This window comes from Bemisia tabaci, chromosome 9 (genome assembly GCF_918797505.1).
Source record: "Bemisia tabaci chromosome 9, PGI_BMITA_v3".
In the NCBI taxonomy this organism is placed as follows: Eukaryota; Metazoa; Arthropoda; class Insecta; order Hemiptera; family Aleyrodidae; genus Bemisia; species Bemisia tabaci.
In genome coordinates, this window is record NC_092801.1 from 32560388 (window position 1) to 32577849 (window position 17462).

The 17462-nt window shown below is 35.8% G+C and overlaps 1 protein-coding gene across 1 annotated transcript; it reads right to left on the reverse strand.

Moving 5' to 3' along the window:
• Positions 1–318: 318 nt before the first annotated feature.
• On the reverse strand, positions 319–16779 carry LOC109030412 (PHD finger protein 14). The gene is made up of 14 exons (XM_019041361.2): positions 16587–16779; positions 14672–14815; positions 13998–14252; positions 13147–13275; positions 11882–12119; positions 10197–10301; positions 9047–9207; positions 8070–8241; positions 7392–7524; positions 6623–7035; positions 5429–5816; positions 3950–4194; positions 2685–2793; positions 319–527 (listed from the first exon to the last, which is right to left on the reverse strand). Coding segments are annotated over exons 1-14 (2511 nt in total). The 5' UTR covers positions 16588–16779; the 3' UTR covers positions 319–509.
• Between the last annotated feature and the right edge of the window lie 683 nt (positions 16780–17462).

The following is a 17462-nucleotide window of genomic DNA, read 5'->3' on the forward strand; positions in this document are numbered from 1 at the left end:
GCTTCGGTCCTAAGCAACAACCACGATTTCCTATTCTACATTCATATCTTGCGAGTTTTTTTGCACAAAATATCTAAGAAAAATGCAAATGTTGCATCTACGTAATTTGTTCTTTCAAATTAATACTGAGGACTATGACGTGCATATCTTGAAATAAACATAGGCAGGTTTTCTCTTTAGAGATGGTTTCGTCTAAAAAAAGCTCACAATATCTGGGGTAGAACTTCGCAGTTTTTTGCTTGGCACAGTTGAGGGCACCTCAAGCTTAATAAATTATCAAAAAAGGTATTCAAGCTGATAAATGAGGAAAACTCTGAGTACAACGCAAATAAATCAATTTAATGATTACTTCTTAGAATTCTGTAGACAGATAATTACAAAAATAATAAGGTAAAAAAAATATATCACTAAGTAAGACGACAAAAGGAATTTTCACACTTTTGGAAATAATACAAAGAAAATGGTACATGGACTCTTCCTATAAAATTCTAGAAAGAAAAATTTGCACTCTAATCAGAATCACTTTCCTGAAAAAGAGAGAAACAGAAAAAAATTCTGATTAGATTCTATGACAAATACGTTTACTGCACAAAAAGCTTGCCAAAATTTACTTACCGTTGACCATTTTGTGGCTTGCCGCCACACCGGGATGAGATTAATATTTTTTTTAAAATTCTGAAGGGGTCTTCTCATCTTTCGTAAAATTCCAAAGGGTCTCCTTTTCTCTTGTACAATTCAGAAGGTTCTTCTTGTCACTTGATTGAAATAAAGATTTTTCACTTGATAATTAATTCCTCCTAATTTTTCACCACTCTCACCAATCACAACTGCCATTGGGCAACACTACAGTGCTAAAAAAAAAAACACCTTAGGAACATTCAAATGTTCCCAAAATTCCTCTGATACAAAATGTATTTGGAAGAAAGTTTTGCATATTTTTCCTTGATATTTTCAGAGATTTTAGATTAAATGGTGGACAAGATTTTCTGAGAAATTCTGAGAAAAATATTTAAAACTTTCCTAATAAATTCCATTTCATTTTGAGGAAATTTGGGAACGCCCAAAGGTTGATAAGAATTTTTCCTTAGCACAATAGGACAACCTGAGATTAGAGTGGCAGTTGCGACTGGACTGTATTTTGCAATTGGGGACTATTATCTATTAGGTACCCATTTTAAAAACGGAATATTTTCCATCAGTTTCTTCATGGAGATAGTGTTCATGTGGATGAGTTAAAAATTGTAGTTTTTCATTGCAAAATGTAGTTACAACTATGAAAGTCATGTTCTCATCAGCCCACCTCACTCAGCAACAGGCAAAGTGTCAATTTCATTGATAATTTGATTTTTTCACACCAAAGAAATTTTTTTGCAAGACGCACATGCAGTATTACAGCTTAGATGCATCTAATTTTGCGTCTATTTTTGTCCTGTCTGTGAAGCTACGCCTAGGCAGTTTTGTTCCATTTCAATTAAAGGCAAGTTGGATCAGCAAAGATGCATCAAATCATAGTCAAATCAAGTCGACTCTAGGGGAGTGTTCATTGAAACATCATTCATATAATAAAACATCACATTCACGCAGTTTTTCGGAGAAAAGAGTAATCGCAAAGCGCATTGAAACTCAATTAAGGAAGAAAAAACATTTAATTTAGGCCTCACCTGCACATTAAAATTATTTTTAAAACGATTTATAAGTTGCAATTAGATATTGCTGAAGATGAGCTACATGCTTAAAATCGATCCTAAGTAAAAGTTGTTTTAGAAAGAATTTTAGAGTGCAAGTAAGTCGTAAATTATGTTTTTTCTCTTCTAATTTATCTACATATTATGTAATCCGTTTACGCAGTATGTATTTAATATGACTCGACCTGAGCACTGAGTCAAGAACACACTAAGTTGCAGTGTGCAATCAAAATTACAATTACTCAATTCGAAATATTTCCCTTTTTCCCGACTTTAAAACTGCTCTCATGATTTTGTGTCAAACATTCACAGTTTCAAATTTTCAGGGATAAATCTTAAAAAAGATGCAAGATATAGTCTGATCAGAAACTTTCTGCCTTTCCGAGTAATGCATTATAGATACTACAAACTGCTTGTGTCAGAGCTTCTTTTATTTCAACAGATCAACACATGAACACTAGAGCAACCATAGAAAATAATTATGGCAGCGTGTTAAGTTTTAGTGAATCTTAAGACAAAACTAAATTATGAAAAAACAGCGAATAGAAGTAATCAAAGATTGTTCTAACAATAAAAACACACTAAAATACAAAAAACAAATGGGTATACAAGGCTAGAGGAGACATAAAACAACCAGGACGTTTCGGGCCAATTACCATTGTTACCCATTTGTTTTTTGTATTTTAGTGTGTTTTTATTGTTGTCTGCATTTGGGCTATTGTGTCTCTTGATTGTTCTAACTTTGGTACCAACTCACAGTTGCAACTTTGACATCTAATTCACAGCAAATTTTTTGGTAGACCGCAGGAAGCTTGATGACAGCATACCAAAGAATGGTATCTCTAAGATAATTTTGAATTGGGACGATCAACAAAAGAACAATCATTACCACCTTTTTAGCAGGGGATTTGTAGAAAAGTTTGAGCGGAGAGAAAATTCGCTTTAAAATACAGACGAAAAGAGGTTAAAATGGAAAGTCAAAAAAACATTCACTCTTACCGTTGGATCACAGTTCGCACAATGCCATGAGTATCCTCGGACTTTGGGAGATTTTTTGACGGGTGGGTCTAGGCAGCCGAAGTGGAAACACCTTTTACACTCATCGCAACTGGAAACATAATTGCAGAGTTAAATTATTACGATACTGCATACAATATCAGAAACATACTGGAGAATTCAGAGAGTGTATCGATTAAAGTTTTAGAGAAAAACTCTAAAAAATGTGGCCAAAACTGTGTGTAACAAGGTGGTAAAATAGCGCTGGGCTCAAGCTATTTTGCAGGGCAAGCAAGTCCAAAAAGTTACAAAATTTCAATTAGATTAAAAAATTTACGGGCTCCAATGAGTATTAGTACAAGATTGAGGGGGGCGAGTGTTCAGCTCAGGCAGATGCGTTGAGAATCAGAGCTCAAAAGTTTTTACTCTGATTGAAATTTTTGTCTTGTTTGAATTTCCTTGTTTTCTTGGTCACTAAGAACCATTCGAATATTGCCTGCGTGAAAATTAATTGCCTGACGACTCAATGGTTAATGATTTATTTTACTATTTCAAGGGCGCTGCTCTCCTTGTATTTACATCCAAACAAGACAACAGAAAAATAAGCATAAAGGTATTATTTTTTGTTGCGTTTAAAGCAATTAGCATTGCAAGAATCATGACATGGTGCCTAGAATTCTTGATCATTCTCAATCCCCGATTTTTTCCTGATTTTCAGGAGCTCTTTACAAGAATTAAAGTTTTCTACCACTTTGCCAGGATTTTCTTGGGGAAAAATGATGCAACTCTCCCCAGCTCCAGATATGAATATCGATTTTTTTCACCTTTTAAGTCGATTCTTTGACACATATTCGAATTTTTAATCTCAAAAGCATTTGATTTTTCTATTATCTGGTCATGGGAAAATTCACTATTATTCTGATGATTTGTAAGTTCAAAAGCTCAATTATGGCGGCTCAGGTGCAATAAAATACACCTTAATAACAATAAGCACTGAAAATTTTCTCACGACAATTTATTTATGTACACAAACAAACTCAGTGTTTTTTTCATAAATGTTCGGCAAATGACTGTAATAAAGAGGTAACTAGAAGAAAATTAAAATGAAGTTAAAAGGAGATATTAGTCTCTGAACGTTAGAAGAAGAGATTCCTAGTTTCTGGAACAGATTTCCTGATTTTCCCTGAAATCGTTCATTCCCTGATAATCCTTTCTTGTTCCAGTCACAATGATCTAGTGCCCCATTTAAGTAAAACAGTTATTCTTACCTGACCATATTTGTAATATTCCCTGCTCCGGAGCAAGTATCACAATCATTCATCTGTTCGATTTTCTTTTCAGGTTTTGGTTTTGGTTGCCTTGCAGGTCGAGCAGGCACAACCGGTATCACAGGCGCTGAGGGTGCAATTGACGTTGCAGGAGAAGACTGCAGAGAGGAAACGGAACTGTTTGCTGATGCAACAAACAGCTGTGGAGAGGTCGCATTGCCTTCCCTGCTAGGGATGGATTTGATCTGAAAAGACAAAACGAAAAATTGAAAATTCAGTGTTTCAATTCCTAAAATGATGATGAATACAAATAGTAGTAAGATTGCTTGTAGCAATAGCCCAAACTTCAGCTTTGTTTTAAAGACTTCACGAAGCTTTGAAGCAGAAAATCAGGAGGCTATGCTGCACTGATTTTCCGCAATGGACCGGTGGAAAAGGTAGGAATTTAAGCATTCTAATACATGTACCTTGACCAAAATTTCACATAAAACACGCGTTGAGCAACGAAAATTACTTGAATGAAGTCCTTACTAAGATATTTACAATTTTTCAACATGTAAATTTAAACCTTCCATTCATGAAAAACAAAAGTCTAAATGATTCAAATCGTGCATCAAACGTTACCGTAACAGTGTCCGCGATATCAAAACATGGGAAACTCAATCTCGATGCTTCAACTCAGCAGCTGCAAGTTTATAACGTTTTGAACAACACAGGGCATGGAGGGAACATTACTCGATTGAGAGGCTTACCCAGATCTTTGGACGGCCAGATTTGATTCAAGCAGAGTATTGTTGTCTTGTGAGCGAGGAATTCAAATATTTAGAGACCAATACAAAATAAAAATGTTGATATCTTGGTTAGGTATTAACTTCAATAATTTTTGTTGCTCCAATCCTGTTTAGTGTGCGATTTTGGTTAAGAAACATGTATTAGAATGCTTTAAATTTGCTCAAAATGAGTTTTTTCCCTAAGTAATGGGTGCTTCAGTTCACAGAGGCAAGCACCGCTGGCAATGGCATGATTCCAACATCTTTGTCCTAGTTTTAGGTAAAAGGTTTCTCAGACTACAGAAATCAGGAACAACATATTACTTGGTGTATGACATTAGCTTTGAAGAGCATTAAAGCCAGAAACAGCTTAATCAGTCAAACGTTTGACTGCCCAAAAGAATATAAATCATAATGCATACAGGTAAATTTTTCAGGGGAAAAAATTCTAATAAGTCAGGACAAAGAATGAAGATTTGAGATTTTGACAAAACTTCTTTTGATGCCCAGTAGAATAAACCACTTACCCAGTACCTAAATTGGACCACATTTTATAATAAGGAACCGCTATTTCTAGCTCATTTTAGAAACAACATTTATGCCATAGGTTTCCCTCTGCAGGAAGGTGCTTTTAGGGAAAAGCCAGGAAAAGTGGTTCCTCATTGCGAAATGTGATCCAATTAATCCATGTTCATCACAGGACACTCACCAGAATTTTAATATGTTGTCTAGGTTGTTGCGGAGACTCATCGACATCACTGCTTTCCATGCGTTTCCGTTTCTTGCGTGGTTTTGTATTCTGAGTCGCATCTACAGAGTTCGGAGACGACAGACTGTCATTTCGTTGCTTAACCTTCTTCCTTTTAACGCCCCCACTAACAGCTTCTAAAACGCCATTGGCCGGTTTCTTGTTGCTCGCCTCTGGCGAGCCAGGTACTGAGCTGGCTGGAGTGGCCGTTTTTGAGGTATCGCTGAATTCAAGGAACTGACTATGCTTGTCGTTGTCTTTGATTATTTGCCTAAGTTTGCGCGGAGCCTCTGTGTCTACGTTCTCCATCTCTGAGCCGGAGGAATCTTTATCACATTCGGAACATTGCCTTAGGAAAGGAAAAATAAAAGACACATTAAATTTAAGAGGAACAACGCAGGAATTCAGCTCTTACATTCTACTGTTTTAAACGTGTTTTGATTACATTTGTGCACTGGATTTTAGTAAGCTTAATGAATTTTTAATTGATAGATTAAGAACATTTTTCAGTAAATTTTTCTGTAATTGCTTTGGAAGCTTAATTTATCTCTTTTTCGAACAGAAAATTTGCACAAAAACTATGATTGCTTCATACACGAGAGGGCTTATAAAGCTGTGTTCAAAGTATTATTATTTTTTTTGTTTATTTATTTCTGATACAGAAAATTGGAGAAAAATTGATTTAAGAGTGAGGAAATGTGCTATCTTGTGATGTTATAAGGCAGCATTTCCCACTTTAACACAAGAATAGCAGAACAAGTCATTTTGTCACATCTTCTCCGATAAGAAACTGAGGATATTCATGTACTTAGTTCATGCACTAGTTTCCATTTAAACATGAAATAGATCAAATTTCAGACAAACGCAAGATCACCATAATGACGGTGAAACTACTAGATCACATATCTTGGATTACAATGTTGTAGACTTCCTGTCATACTTAATTTTTTTAAAGGAAAACTACTCAATATTAGTCCTTGAAAACTTTTGTCATTTTTCTTCTCTAGGAAAAATTTCAAGGAATAGTATTGATTTTTTCTCCTTTAAAAAAATAAAATGGGAGTAAAGATTTTTGAACACCGTGAACGAGATAAAGAAACCAGAGAACGAGATTTCTGATATAATTTTCATGAAAACAATAATGATTAAACTTACCATCCATAAAGCTTAGTTTTCTTTGGCATACTTGTTAAAGGTGGATTTAAGCATCCGAGATGGTAATACAGATGGCACGTATCACATTTCGCTAGAAGATGCTGATCGTTAGACTTGTGGCAAATTCCACACTTGCTATCGAGTAATACTGGAGTATCTGGGATGGGCGCTAGCTGGTGAGCCTTTTTGCTGATGACCGCCTGTTTCACAAAACCAAGCGGGTAACCCATGGTTCCTTTCGCATTCGCTGATTGAGCACTAGCGACTTCTACATTTGCGACGGGTCTAGACAGGATTTCCAGATCAGGCAGCTTTTTGGTCGGACAGACATTCGAGATTACGCTATGATATGTTTGGAGGATCTCTTTTAAAGCTTTATTTTTGGAAACTATGTCTGCGTTTGCTTTGACAGCCTGAAAAAGAACAAAAACTTCATGAGACTACAGTTAAAACTGAAATCAAAGTAGTCGAATAGTTTACAGTAAAACCTCGATGACTTCTAGTGGACCTTTTTTTTCTGTAGTAAGCAGGTTCAAAATTTTTTTAGGAGATTCAATTCTTATTAGTACAATCGGGACAAGCTTTCCGCAATAGGAAATATTTTTCGTTTTTTTTTTTATTCAAATTGTTAATCTTACAGGAAGTTTTATGCTTCTCCTGAAAAATTGAATTTTTGGACTTCCGCCCTCTTGCATGTCTCGATTCAAATGCGGTTTAAGGCACATGCAAAAGATCTACAGTACTTTCAGCTTTGCTTTGTACAACTTACCTGATCATATTGCACCTGCATACTTTCTTGCTGTTTGATTAGTTTGCTATTCGTCTCAACAGTCGTTGCCAATTGTTTCTTGAGAGAGTCTATCCTGCTATTTCTATCCAGGTAGTATCCCACGAATTCGACACTGGCATATACAAAACAAAACTTTATTAAAAGACCAACTAACGAAAGAATTATCACTCATTGATGTAATGAATCCGGGGAAAAAGTGTGATGAAAGTAAACACTGTATGTTTTCTCATTAAAATTTCACAAGTTTTACGATGACACTTGAGAATTAATTCAAAATAAAAGGATAAATGCTTACAATATTCTCTATTGAAATAAAAGTGAACTGTTACTTATAGATTGAGTGATAAATTACTGTAAACATATTCTTGATTTCTCTAAAAATTTCATTACAAATTATTCGTCTGATGGATGAATTGATTTTCGTACAGACCTTAATGTAGGCAAATATTAAATACACTACACATATCAATGGAAAAAGCCAAAAACTGTGTGTCTCAGATTGCAACATTGTGAGTTTCTGCTCACATAGTTAATTGTAAGTTATTCAAACGTGGCAATTTGGATACGCTTTCTTCACATTTAGCCATTGATATGAAAGATAAACACATAAAAGCATAATGTTGCTGGATATTCGGAGGAAACCTCCCAGAAACTCACCTAAACGCTGGCTGAAGATGCCACTTTTTGGGCACATCCATCAGAGAAGCAATGTGCATATCCATTGCTTCTAGAGTTGCGGTATCAATTCCCATGCATTCCGCTTTCTTCCACAGTAGACGGCAAGCATTTGCACTTGAAGTTAGCATTCTGGGTCTTTTTTGGGTGGGAACTGAAAATATAATGTATATTGTACATAATTATAATGATCAAGTGTTGCACAAAACATTTTTTCCTAACCGTTTACCATTACTTCGGTAAAAAATAGGAGTTTAACTGTACCGATAGCAATAAGACCAAGAAAAACAGAAACGCACCAACTTGAATAAAATTTGAACCGAGAAAATGACTGCAGGGTGTCGACTAAATTTTGTTTTGGGTTTCCCTGATATTTCCCTGAAATTGTAAATTAATTTTTCAAATTTTTGGTGCAAATAAACTGACATTTGTTTGATTTTACAGACCAACAAATGTAATTATTTAAATCAAATGTAAAATTGTTTAATGTACTCAGAATTTCCTCCTCCATGACCAATTTTCCTAACATTTTCCTGATATTTTCCGGTTTTTACTAATGGTAGACATCCTGATGAGGTTTGAAATTTTATTCCTTCATGAAACTCAATGCTTAGGACAAAGTTCAATAGCTTTTTTTAAGTTAAAAATATTTTTCCTCGACTTTGTGTTGTTTACGAGAGAAGATGTACCATTGGTTGCATTCTAAATTACTCTCACTAATTTTTTCTATAATACGAGTTGGCGCATTTTTATTAAGCTCAATCCAAATAAAAACTGCAATAGGTATAAAATATTACTCAGTCCCATAAAATAAAATCAAGGATTGTTTCAGCAATGGGAGGTCATCATGACCTCTCCTTGCGAATATAAGTTAACCATAGCTGAAGCGGTAACTTCAAGAGTAGTACTTCAAACGCTTTTAAACATAATTTTTTCTAGTAGAAAAACAAAAGACTTACTCCATGGTTGCGGCTGTTTTCCCTTGGCTACAGCATAAGAGCTCCTATATTTGGTTAGTTTGCGTTGAATTCGCTCCCAATTCTGAACGACTTCTTCTCGGTTCTGCTTCCTTATTTCATTTGTGCGAAATTGAAGCGCCATCCAGTTTCTTTTTTTAGACCTGAAATACACATATATAAATCCAATTTAATTTTTGGAGAACACTGTATTAGGTAGATAGAGTCATATGTTTTTTTGACTAGACTCTTTTAAATAAAATCCACTAAATACTAAGATAATCTGATAGTGTTATTTTCGTCATGGTAAGTTGAAAAATCGAAGTCCGAGTTTTTGCCGCAACATACTTATGGATATCTCAACGATATCTAAATGATATTCCAAATGAAAACTTGCGAGGAGTTGAGTTCAATTTCGTGGCTAGCAAGGATTGTTAAGCTGCACTTGGTTCTTACTATTTTAAGCCCCGAAGTAAACCGCAGGAGTAAACTATGAATAGCTTTTTCCTAAGACTTAGTCTCATTGCGCCAAACCAAATTGTTACAATTCCACTCCGGTTCGACATGCACAGGCGTTTATTTACCATCAAAATATTTGCGAAACACTCCTCTGAGCATGGTACCAACATCCCAGCAAATTCGTTTTTTGGCATTAATGCCCCTCTTCAGAGGTACAGTCTCAAAAAAGAGGGAAATCTAACACTAAAAAGATTTGAAACACAACTTAGAAATTTCCCCTCAATAGAAGATGCGGCTGAAAATTGGTCATTCTTTTCCAATGAGAGGTAAAATTTTGAAATTGTGAGATGGCACGTCCCAAACTGAACATTCAATAGGCCGAGTTTAATAGAAATACATTTAGTTGCATTTTGGCAAAAAAATTAGTAGGGAATATGTAGTTTTGAATTCAACCAGTCATAATTTTTTGGTCTAAAGTTCGAAATTGAGAAAAAATATTTTAAACATCAGGGAAAATGTTAAAGTGTGTCCTGAACATTAAATCTTAATGAAAAATGAGACTTTAAACCTCTTTCTTTGGTCTAAGCTTGATGCAACTTTGTGCGTTTCTCTTACGCTCGATCTATTTCACAGAGGGCTATTAAGCATTATGACAAAAGGAAATCAAAAGCAAGAATTCAAGGATAATCATTACCTGGCTTGAGTTTTATCACAGTGAAGTTTACAATTAGCGTAGAAAGGATCTGCCTGGTCAGCTTCTTCTGCAGGAGCTTCAGTAAGAAGTCCTTCTCTCTGACCACTTTTGCGAGCATGAAAAAGGAAAAAAACAAAGTCAAGAAACGCTAAAGCCTTCATTCAACAACGATAAAAAACCCTAAAACACACTGAGTCTTGCTCGCTATCTACTGAGGTGTGCAATAGCTGATAAATTATAACAATAGAGCACAAAACTTGCTAATTGAGCAACATTGTACTCCTCTACAAACAACAATAGAGGGAGAATATGCTTTTAACTTTTATTTCATGCCAAAAAAGAGAAGATAATATTTTTTTTCAAAAACAAATTTCATTTAAAAATAACGCAACTACCTTCTAAGAGGATATGTCTTGTAACTATCCACAGGAATTAAATTGATTAAAAATAAAAATTAATGTTAGAATAATGATACAATCTATACTATAAGCTCTCAAGCCTCCTAATTTTGCGAAACTGGTAACGCTTAGTTCCAGCGTTCTACCGGGCCGATTTTTATGATTTTTGCGGCTATCGACGGGCAATTGTCTCTAGATAAGCCAACTCTTTTCAGATTTTCAAAATATGGCCTAGGTTTTTTTATATTAAGTGGTAAAGTTGCGAATTCTCCCATTTAAACAATGTAAATTTATATTTTTTGTCATAGTTCGTTTGAGCGTTCTACCGGGCCGATTTCTAAGTTTTTTGCGGTAATCGACGGGTAATTGGCCCTAGATGAGCCCGCTCTATTCAGATTTTGGAAATAGGACCCAGGTTTTTTTACAATCACGTTATAAAAGTGAGTGAATTTTCAGAATGCTCCGAGACTGCTACCGCTATGCGCGGGAGGATGCGCAGTGGTCGAGGAGGTTGCGCAGTAGCTGTGTAGCCTGCGCATCAGCTCTACACTTATCTACACAAGATTCGCCCCATCTGCCTCAGGTAGAGCGGTGGCCGAGTCGTCAAAGACGTCGGAAGCGTCCACCTTAAACATGGTGTGGGTTCGATCCCCGTCTCCCGAAACTCTTAATTATTACCTGATTATCAATGTTCGTTGTTTTACTGCAATATTTCATCAAGTAGTCATTCCAAAACGCGTCCTTTAGACTTCAAAAAAATAATTTTGTTTCTTTATTCATCAAAACCAAAAATTATTTCATTCTAAAAGTAAAGTATACCTTATATCGTAATTTTTTAGGGGAAAAATAAAACTAACACCGATAGGAGGGTAAAAATAGGGCCGCGAAGCGGCCCATTGATGGCGCGGAGCGCCTTCAGGGGGTTGGGCCGCGTAGCGGCCAGGGGGCGTAGCCCCCTAGTTATTATCTAAAAGAACAAGAATTATACAATTCCACATCTTTTGTTAAAAAAATTTAAAAGAATAAATTTGCTGGTTCGATTACTCAAGGAAAGTTTGGGCTACGATTCAAGATACTAGTGTTTTAACGAAAATCCCTCTAATTTCGGTGGAATTATGGACTCAAGGACTTACTATGAGGGTTACTGATTTTTTTGAATGATCATAAAAAGCATAGCATAATAGAGGCATTCTACGTGCAGAAAATGTCTCACTATGTAGTTGTAGATACATCTTAGGCGCAGGATGCTCCGTAAACATGAGAGAAATTCTAAAATTGATCACTCACCATGTTACATGAAAATACGCCCTGCACATTCCCGCATCGCACTGGAGACAAACACCAGTTCGGGAAAAACGTGAATCTTGACAATGTTGACAGACCTTTGAGCCCCATTTTGAAAACGGTAACTCAGAAAGAGTGATATTACTCAGCTTGTCAACTTCGCCGAACGCAACACCCGGAATGTAAAGAGCGCAGACTAAGTGGACCCATTTTCCGACATCTGTCTCTTTGTAAATACCGCCTGAAACAAATGAAAAAAATAGTAGCAACATTTTCTGCTTCGATCACTATCCATAACAAGTTGACTTCAAATGTTATTTCTACCATTGATATGAATGTGAGAAAAGTTTTATAGACCGTTCCTGACACTAAAGAGTGGGCAATCATGACAGATTCATTGAAGAAAATATCGTCGATCAATTGAGCAGATTAGTCGCACAAATTTGAGATAAGTAGGCGCAGAAAATTCTTGCTGGTATCGTTTTTTGGCGGGGAAGTCCAGTACACATAAAAAGAGCTTCTCTGTTTGTAGTTTGTTTGGCTCAATTATCATTGACTGTGGTAAAGGATCCAAAAAACGATACCACCTCCTTAAAGTTGAGGACTTGGGTGCAGAAAGGGCTCTTTTCTGTAACCAGTGTTTTAGAATCGCTACTAACAATTTCTATTTTTCTGAGGAAAAAAGAAGCGACTGGATCAGTACACTTGAGATTTTTGCTGTAAATATAATTCAATTACAAAAAATATTCAGTTAAATTTCTTCCTCTCTAAGATAAGATATTTTATTCAAAAAAAGTAAAACATAAAATAAAGCATATTTTACCCTGTTAAGAGTAAAAAAGTAAAAGGATATTGAGAAATATTGAAACTGCGAGGTACCCTTTTCACCACCAATTTCTCAAGTGTTCAGTCATAACATGAGTTTCAAGGAATTTTAAATAATGCTTGTCTAAAAGACCAGGTATCACATCAATCTTACTCATTATTTTTTTTTTTTTTCAGTGGTTAAATTTTATTCAATACAACACATAACACCAGGAGTTGATGACTTGTAAGTTCCTGCAGTCTGGGGCTTACCATAGTGCCCACAATGTTTTAAGTCCTACAGTTTTTTTTTTAGAACTAGTAAATGATCCTAGAAAAGCCGAGCATACAATTGCCTCAACACTTCTTTATTACTTCAAACAATATGCGTTCCTATCACTCCCAGAAATTTTTCCTTTACTGAAATATATTAAGATACTCAGATAAGAGAAGCTTTTACATACCTATGTTAGGACAAAGTTCGCAAACTGGATTATCCACTCCTGCTTGGCATGCTTCGCAAAACCACGGTTCCGTGGAACAAGATGAGTGTGAACTCGAAACACTGGTAGCGTCTGGAACTCCGTAGCAACCTGGGAATTTTTGAGAATAGCTATTAGAGTCACTCATTCTAATGTGTGGACATTGATATATAATTGAGAAGCTTGTAATAAGGAAGACCTAAATTTAAAGTTAGTAACAGATAAAAACGATTAGAAAACTCACTTGTGACAAATATTTATTAACATTTATTATGTGACGACTATTTTTTATTTTTATGAAATCTGTAAACGTCATCACAGAAGAAATTTCTAACTGTTTTTAACCTTTGGTTAAGAGTAAATTATGTTGTAATACTTTGTCAGGCATGTCTTTTGTAGGCTACCACTAAGTGTATCATCAATGCTATGTTGTGGATTTAGTTTCTACCCCTATTGATATCTTTCATCATGTAGCATGCTAAAAAAACTCACCAAAATCTATGAACTCCTAGTCCACATAAAATTTTCAAAGGAGGAATTTTTCAAAAAGTTTTTGTCATAAGCCCTTTTTTTAAAATAAGAAGGAGGCTCAAGACCAAAACTTTTGAAAAATTCCTCCGACAACACCTGAAGGTGACTGCGTTTTACTATTGGCTAAATTCAGTTTCAAAATGTACAAACTTTGATCTAAAGAAAAAGTTCCAATTTGAGCCATCCTCAGCAATCTGAATACAATAGTGAAAAGTTGAAGTGCATTTTTCTCGATGCGAAATTTTTCTATATGAGCTTTTCTTACAGAATCCTCTATAATTACTGTGTCTTGCGGAGCTCACCTTCATGGACTGTAACTCCACAACAGTCACATTCGATGATTTCATTCTGATCGCTACTGTGCTCTCCCAGACACACACAGCAAATGATGATCTTTGAAACATCCTTGGCAATTTTCGACTTCTCTGCTTGCGATAGAACATCATTCACACTCAATGATTCTCCCTTTGACTTTTTGGAATCCTTGATTTCATCTCCATCTTCATCATCGTCTTCATCATCAGAGCCTGAGTCCGGCCCAGAATCGCTGCTTTTATCTGGAAGAGGCAGAATAATCAATCAAAAACAATGAGACCTTTGGCAGTAGGAAAAGTACAACAGCTTAAAGAGACTTTCCAGGGGTGAGACATTAAAATGGCTCACCTAGCTATGGGTCCAGTCAATATTATTGACAGAGTGAAACAATTGGTATTTATTATTTTGTGTTGTTTTTTTTAATTTCAACCCATTTATGTACTAGAATTTTTTGCCTGCTTTACCTAGCAGTACAAACTGCCAGGGGCAACATTATATTCTTGAATGATGTTCAGAACAATAGCCGTAACGCTATCTACCTATCAGGAAATCGTCCAGACACTACACAAACTTTCCGACTTTGGAAGGAGACTAGAGGAGATGAAATAGAAGAAAGAGCAAAGAGAACATTGAAAAAATTGATAGGATAAAAATTAGGTACCTGAGTCAAAATTGGAGTCATCATCACTACCATTTTCATGATCTTCGATTCGAAAATCACTATCATCAGAGCTTTCTCCCAAGTCCTCAAAATCTAAAAAATTCTGAGATGGTTTGATGCGCCTTTTGCCTGGTTCACGTTCCACTAGAAAAAACAAGAGTTCAAGAAACAAATTATAGAAAATAGCTACTTCGCAATGTATGCATCTAGTCCGGCAAAATACGCCGGTGGGGGGTTGAGACCACTGTACCACAGCTAAGAAGGGTTTTTGCATCATTTGGCTGAGAGAACATTCAGAGAGTCCAAAAATTGACTCTTCGACAGCAATTGAAGCACTGGATGCGAAAAGGGTACTTCTCAATTGCTGTGTTTAAGAATCTCTGTTGCTAATTAATTTCTTGGAGAAGAATATACTTAATGGGTAATTTTATCAGAATTATTTCCATAAAAAATTGTAAAACCATAAGGAATATTCAGTAGAATTCTTCGTGAAATGGATGCATTCACTTTCCTTACAATGAAGGAAATATTAGAGGAGACTCTGAAACACTGCAACTGAGAAGTGCTCTATTTGCATCCAATACCTCAATTTAAGGCTAGAGAAATTAAGATGTAGAGATAAAAAAAAACTATATTACAGTTTGCTTGCATATTTGTTGCCCCTCACAGCAATTCAGGTAAAATGCACATAATACTATTAATAACAAGGACTAATGCATGAAACTATGACCTAATACTCTCAAGAGTGATAGAGAATGTTCAGCGGGGATAACTGAAGTATTATTCATTCGAAATGAGTTTTTTTACTGTACTGAACAATTCAAATAAAAGGTACATTTTGCTAAACACTGCCACAGGATGAGTTGGACATATTTTTATGAACAGAAAATGAAGTTTATTCCGGGGATGGAGTTTTAAAATATTCACGAAAACTTCCATTTTTGGAGAAAAAAATGTAAAAGCTTTTCCAAATTAAATTCTCGAAAATATTTGAAGTCATTACAGAGAGGTTATGCAGAATTGAACTGAATAATGATTTTTTTTTTCAGCCAATTGAACCAAAAAAAAAAAATGGGAAAAATTCCTGAGGTTACAAGCGAACTTGCGTATTTTTAGAGTTTTAGAACAGACGTATAAAATAATACACACAGGCAGGAGGGGTGGAGAGAGGTATAGGAGAAGATAAGTAATGCTTTGATGTATTTTCAGCGATAGGCATTCATTCAAAAGGATACATGAGTGAAAAATAACCGAAGGACACTAGAGAGTGTGAGTAGCTAGGTTTCAAGAATATTCTACTTAATAAATAGGAGAAAAATTCTGTAGAAGATGACAGCTTGCCATAACAACCTCAGTATGTTCTTTAAAGGGCGCTGCCAATACATGACATGTCCTACTTATTCAGGGTCAACAGAGTTTGCTATTTCCTATGAGCAGGGAAAATGGATAAGAAATTAAATGGATAAATATCGTAGCTGGTAATCATATATTTCGGAAATATACTCCTGAATGGAGCATCAACAGTTGGTACTCCTGCTGATTGCGGAGGAATTAGATGTGAATAGATTATCGTGACCAGAGCAATTAGGAAACTGATCATCTGACTTTCGCTTGATTACCGACATTTGTAAATCATCAACCCAAAATACTGTACGCAAGATATAAAACTGGCGGCTATCCTCCAAGAGCGAGCAAACCAGTAACGCCAGATTAGAAAAAATTTTGAATCATAGAGGCGTCACTGAGCTCTTGAATGGTCGTAAGGATAAAAATAAAGGTTGAGATGATGATAAATCAAAGGTGTCATCAGTGAAACCTTGATAAGTTACTTCTCAAGATCGTTATTTCTGGATAGGTGAGGGGAGCCTAACCTCAAAATCCACCAACATGTAAACAAATGCATGATCTTACTCACTTGTGATACGGTTACGAAGGAAATTCTCGTAAAGAGCTTCGTGAACAAGAACAAAAATATTTACAAACTATACACAGCTTTACATGAATAGTACAGAGCTACAAATAAAATTGCGAACTTCGAAACGGGCGGGCAGGGAAAAGAGAGAAAATTTTGATGCCGGTGCGTTGGTTGTTGTAGTGCTGGCTGCGTTTCGCGAGATGGCGGGGGTTCGGCGGGATTATTTCATTTTGGGAGGGAGAAACTCAGGGTTGCGAAATTTCATTAATGATTCTAATCCAAAGTTAAATTTCACAATAAAATTTCATGAGATTTCATTCACTCTTGGAAACTTTCAATGTTACATCCAGAGGCTTATGAAACAGCAGTGACAAATCATACATAATTTGTGCTCCCTTTCCCTACCCCCTTCCCTTTAAATTACATTTATTTTTAATTCATTATTGTATTATTTCATTAATTTGAACCATTTGATGACAGTAAAACAATGGCAAGACAAATGCATTTACGCACTTCGATTCCAGTAACTTTGAACTATTTTGAAGGTTTCTTTCAGGCATGATTCGATGATTCGTCAAGTAACCCCAAGTGACGTGGTCGAACTGGAACTGATATGCGATATATCGCATCGATTAGGTAAAAAATCTCGGTATATTTCGAATAATTAGTTTGAAAAAGGACGATAGCCCCTGCACGAAAGTCTAAAGAACCATTCTAAACCCAAAAATCGTCAAAATTCGGAGAAATGAAAGCAGAAGAGTGTATGGAAGGAAAAAAACCTCGCATTCGATACAGAAATCGATAGCTGAATCGCATGCGGGGTATTTCCCGAACGCTATTCTGCTTTCATTTCTCTGATTTTCCCAATTTCTGGGT